General features: G+C 27.4%; 1 protein-coding gene across 1 annotated transcript in view; it reads left to right on the plus strand.

Moving 5' to 3' along the window:
- The first annotated feature begins 5,471 nt into the window (after positions 1-5,471).
- LOC108753909 (inactive hydroxysteroid dehydrogenase-like protein 1) overlaps positions 5,472-5,865 on the plus strand; it is a 9,339-nt gene continuing 8,945 nt past the window's right edge. Inside the window, exon 1 of the mRNA XM_018495897.1 lies at positions 5,472-5,628. Within this exon, the coding sequence (XP_018351399.1) occupies positions 5,472-5,628 (157 nt within the window). The remainder of the gene's footprint in view (positions 5,629-5,865) is intronic.

Consider the following 5,865-nt stretch of genomic DNA (forward strand, 5'->3'; position numbering starts at 1 on the left):
GATTTTTTAACGACCACTTAAAAAAATAAAGTGCATACGTGTATAGATGTTTTTTGCAGAATAATATGAAGAATCGAATCTAATCATTTTCAGTCGGTCATTGAGTTTTCACCGGTCGGTTAGTGAACTCAAAATGGGGGTAAACCGCTCGTTTATAAGCAATCTAGAAGATTTAGATATCTCCTAAACAGGTTTAGGAAGAATTTAGATATAGGAAGATTTTATATACCTTCTATAATTCACAACTCCTATAAAAAGAAAGTTGGTATTTAACGAATAACTTAACTTTTCTTTGAAGATAGATTTTATGAATTTTGCGTGGATAATCAGTATACATTAAATTCACTTTCCACATAAAGATTGTTCTTCTTTGTATCGACACTAACCACAAGGTGAAGGTATTTATTAAATTTCATTGGATGAATTTTAATAAATTTTATAATCGCAAGTAACAATTAAAAATAAATATGATTTATTTATTGTTGATATTTCATTCCGTTCATCAATACTACAGTAACGATTAGCTTAATAAAATGTATGTCATACATATTTTTTCAACTCTTTCGTATAATCCCGCATTATTAATTTTTTAATTATGCTACTATGTAATAATATCATTTTTATTGTATTTTGAACAGCATTTATAGTTGTATTTTGTTAAATATACTAGAATTGCTTGTTAATTGGATAAATTTTTCTTGTTAATTACCCGTAGAATATCTTATTGATCAAACATGCCTTTTTTGTTAATTATTGGGGCATTTCGTTTTATGCATAAAATATATTATGTAAACAAGGATAAATGGATGATGTGCATCATGCACCTATGATCTATGAGGTACTTACAAAGTAATGTGTAACATAGAGAAATTTAAATTAATCTTATTGCTATAACTTTCAAATTTCTATGCATTTTTCTCAAAATTATATTGACAGCGGAAAGAAAAGATGTTTTCTCGTCAGTCATGGTATATACTATTTTGTTCCAATTCATTATAAAAAAGCAATATAATGATATAAAGCAACATAGCATATTCGCCCGATTTGTGTCGACGGACACAATAATTGCACTGCTAGAGTGCGCTGAGATTAAAGTTAATAATTCTGATAATGCATATGTCCATTAATAAGTGAAAATTGTAAAATTAAATTGAAAAATATTAAATATATAAATCCTTATAATGTAATAAATAATATAATACTTATATTATAGTTCTAATTCTAGTTGTAAAATCTTGAATTTTGTAATAATAATAACCAGAAATTCTTTCTGATTGTTATAAACGAGATCTGAGATTTCGATTTAAATAAAATGCATTTAATTATATACGCGCTTTTTTCATATCAAACCATAATCAAACAAAATTTCTCATGCATTACTGTGAGAATAGAAATTTTGTTTTACATGTACCTGCGTCGTAAGAATTATTATAACAGACAAAACTGTAGAATACATCTGAAAGAAAATATGCTACCATTATATATATACTTAATGAAAATAATTTTGTTAACCCTTTCGCTCAGAAAGCGGAATATCACCATTGATAGGGACCCCACGTGAAAAATGTACACATTATACGTGGACAGTCTTAGACGTTTAAAATTAATGTTTTACGCCATTTTACGCCTGAACAACGTCACTTTGACATGTTTTTAAAAAAAAGGACTATTCCTTAAAACAAAACATGATTATAGTTTCTTCGTTCTAAATTTTTTTAATTGCCCCCTTTATTCCAGTGGCATTATAAACGTCAGTTTACTATCATTACTAATTATGTTAGATATATATTATTTGAAAAAATCAATGTTACGCTTGGCTGTATATGACTGATTTGACATAATTCTTATTATAAGGAGCATTATAAATTACTTTGGGAATGCTGGCTATAGCGTTTGCCTTTTTGAATGCCGGACATAGCCGGCGTTAGAAGCGAAAGGGTTAAATTAAAAAAAATTATTTGTAAAGAAAATATCTAGAATACGTTCTATTTTATATATACGTTTTTATTCTATTATATATATATATATATACGAATATATATATATAAAATAGCGAAAACATTCTAAGTAGACAGAGTTATTGCCCCACCTTATATGTGTGTGTGTGTGTGTGTGTGTGTGTGTGTGTGTGTGTGTGTGTGTGTGTGTGTGTGTGCGCGTGTGTGTGTGTGTGTGTGTGTGTGTACATTTACTTAGAATGTTTTCGCTATTTTTAGAGACATGAAATAATATATTTATTGAAGTTGTATAGCATCAAGAAGGGTACAATATACTAGTAATAGTTTTTCTATGGGTGGAGATACTTCAGAATGAATGGGTGAAGATTTCAGGATTACTTCCACTTTTTTAAATGGAATTGTATGATTTTTTTTACGCAATATGATTCCTCTATAATTATTCTGCATATAAAAGTATTAAGATAGTGATATCAAAAAGCCAGTAATTAATGAGATATTTTGCACTTTATTCTGGCATATATATTAACATAAAATATTAAATAACTCGTAAATTACAATATTAATGTTTTTTGTAATCCTTAATACTTTTATGAACAAAACAGTGAGATGAATCAATGGAAAAAAAAGAACACATAGCTGCTTATTTAAAAAATTATCATTTTGCATACATATTTTTTTAAAGCAACTGTTTTTTTTTCATGTGTTTTCTTTTCATAAATTAATTCATTATTTCGTTTATAAAAGTATTAAGATATGATTATAAAAAAAATTAATAGTTTGTTAAATATTTTATACCAATATATGCCACAATAAAGTATAAAATATCTCGTAAACTATTGGTTCTTTGATACACTACCATAATGATTTTTTCATATGCAGAATAATTGGAGAGGAATATAATATCATATTATGTAAAAAAAATCATAAAATTCTATTTCAAAAAGTGAAAGTGAAATCTCTCCGTCAAAGTGAAGCGCCTCCGTCCTAGAAAAACTAGTTAATAATATATTATATCCTCTTGATGCTACACAACTTAAATAAATATATTATTACATATTCCTAAAAATAGCGGAAATATTCTAAGTGGACAAATTTACTGTTCCACTCTGTATATATAAGGGACATTTAAAACAGGTCATCTAAATAACTCGCTTGTTTTTAACAATAGAAGAAAAAGTATCAAACAAAAGTTGCTTGGTTTTGAGGGGCACATAATGTGATGTCAATAATTGGTGGAAGCATAAAGGATAGGCAAAAGTCAAATCTGTTTTTTTAAATGGAATAATATGTTTTTTTATTTACATTCTGATAGAGCATTTTAAAACAAATACAGTGACCTATAATTAAAAATCATTCAAGATTACGCAAGGTTAATAATGGAAAATAATTAAATGTGATGAAAAATAAATTGTTTCAAGACACTCTTCGAATTTCGTGTCTTCTTTGCTTGTTGATATATCGCTAATTGTTCAATTGTATCATGATATGTAAATAAACATTAAAGGTTTACGATTGGTTTGCGATTACAGGTGAAAGGTTTGTGATTGTGGCTAAAGTTATATTATATATAATATTGTGTTCCAATAATATTGTATTACCTCAAATATTGATAAAAATATTTTTAGTCGACGTATTTTCGCGTAATTAACATAAATGTCTAAGTTATCCAATAACATCGAGATTGTCGTTGAGAAACTGTGACCACATTTATACGGCACTCTTAATCGAGTTTAATAACAGTGATGAAAATTCAATCAGTTTGACAAAAAAAGTGTCGCTCTGCTTCGTGAATCGTGATTAGTCATTAAAGTAAACGACTATTCAAATTAAGAAATTGGTCACAGCAACGAGATATTGCGATACACCAGGGCCATCAATATCTCCTCTTAATCCGAGCGTTATCAACATTTGTGGTGACCTCAGGAAATGACACAGGAAATGAAAAACTAATATTTAATATAGTTGTCATAGAAATCATCGTCACAGTATATACAGTAGCGTAACTCTCCTGATTTTATATTAGCCAAAATGGAGTGTGCATGCGTGAAATAAGTAAGTTGCCCCGTCTCTTTTCCTCCTTTTTTTATTGTCCGCTCTCTTTCTCTTTCTATTTAAAAAGTGTTTCAATGTTCCACTTAAACATTTGTCTTTCAAGCATACATGGTTCAGAGTAGAAATTTAGAAGGAAATATTTCGTGTATTGTTCATTTGGTGAAATGTTGTGTGAGAAATCTCGAGAGATTGGTCCATTTTTGTGAAAAAGTGATAAAGTGGAAAAGTGAACAAAAAGTAGAAACATAGAAACTCGAGCAAAAAGGATTTCTTTTTATTTATTATATTTTAAACTTATTTTTTGGACATATATATATATAAATTTCTTTTATATCAGCGTTTTCGTAACATTTTCATAGATACAAAATTACATAATATTTCTTTATATTATACAAGAGTATACATTTTTAAATTAATTTAACATTTTTCCTAATTTTTCTATATTTTTTTTTTATTTTTCAATATATTTATTAATTGATTTTTATTAATTTTCATAAAGTTTAAATTATTTCATCGCAATATTAGGTTTATTCGCGTCGCATGCTCTAATATGTTCCAATATGTTCCTACAATAGCACTTACTCACTTCAACGAATTTGTTGGATTGCAATGCGAATAAATCTAGTGAATTTTGACAGAGTAAAAAAAGGATGAAAAGAGAAAGAAGTTTAGGTGGTAACTGTGGCAACGCTAGATACCTTACTTATTTCACGCATGCGCACTCCATTTTGGACAATACTAACATCAAAGGTGTCGACAGAGAGTTACGTTACTGTATATATACTGTGGTTTAGTCTTACTTCGACTTTTGTTTCTTGAACATCTATCACCGTGTCGGTATCGAAAAAAGTGAATGTGGATAAAAGATAAGAGTGTCGAAACAAAGTGTTTGGTAAGAAATATTGTACCTCCAAAAGAAGCGACCAGTCAAGCTTTTGCTGCGCCGAAATATCTGGCGCGGTTAAATAATACACTTTCATGTGTTAAAGCTTTGAAATTCTCGCAAATGTTTTCTCAATTGTGACATCGTATTTATATGAAATTAAAGTTTTGGAAAAAATATATGATCACACAGAACTTCCAATAAAAATATTAATTAAAATTAAGGAAAGTTCAATTTAATACGTTCTTTTATCACATAAATAATTCTAGAATTACAAGCAAATAATTATAAATAAATATCTTGTGAGCAAATCTTAAAATATCGTAAGACCATTATGTGAATACAGAATAAGTAACAAAAAAGCCTTATTAGTCTGAGCTGGACCTTAATGCTTAAATAACATTTTGATATGTAAATTTATATACTCTAATTCTATAAATATCTCTTGACAAAAATACCTAAAAAAATGTCAGTATTTTTTGTAATAAAAAATTAAAGAAAACTGTTTTTTTGTTATTTTTAACATAAATATTTTTCTCTTTTAAGTTATTACAAGAGAGCGCGAAATTACGAAAAAAATGTTAATAACAATAGCATTTTGGCTGTTAGTTACTTTAATTTATTTTTGGATTCATGGTCCTGTTACGAGATTTCTGCGTGTTCTATGGGAAATTATTATGCAAATATATAATAAGAAGGCAATTGATTTGCGAACAAAGTTCGGCGAATGGGCAGGTAAGTGCAAAAAAAATTATATGTCTCTTAAATTTTAATTAGCTTTATAAATATTATTTAATTTATAAATATCATTTAAATTATTGAAAAATCTTTGATTATTAACAATATTTTATTTTATTATTTTGGAAATAAAAACATTTGCAAAATAAAAAGGCAATGAACGTTTTGCAAGAAATAACTATAAAGAAATTTTTATTAATTTCAATATAAAAATAAATTATATTTAAATATTAA

This window comes from Trachymyrmex septentrionalis, unplaced genomic scaffold (genome assembly GCF_001594115.1).
Source record: "Trachymyrmex septentrionalis isolate Tsep2-gDNA-1 unplaced genomic scaffold, Tsep1.0 scaffold115, whole genome shotgun sequence".
Classification (NCBI taxonomy): Eukaryota; Metazoa; Arthropoda; class Insecta; order Hymenoptera; family Formicidae; genus Trachymyrmex; species Trachymyrmex septentrionalis.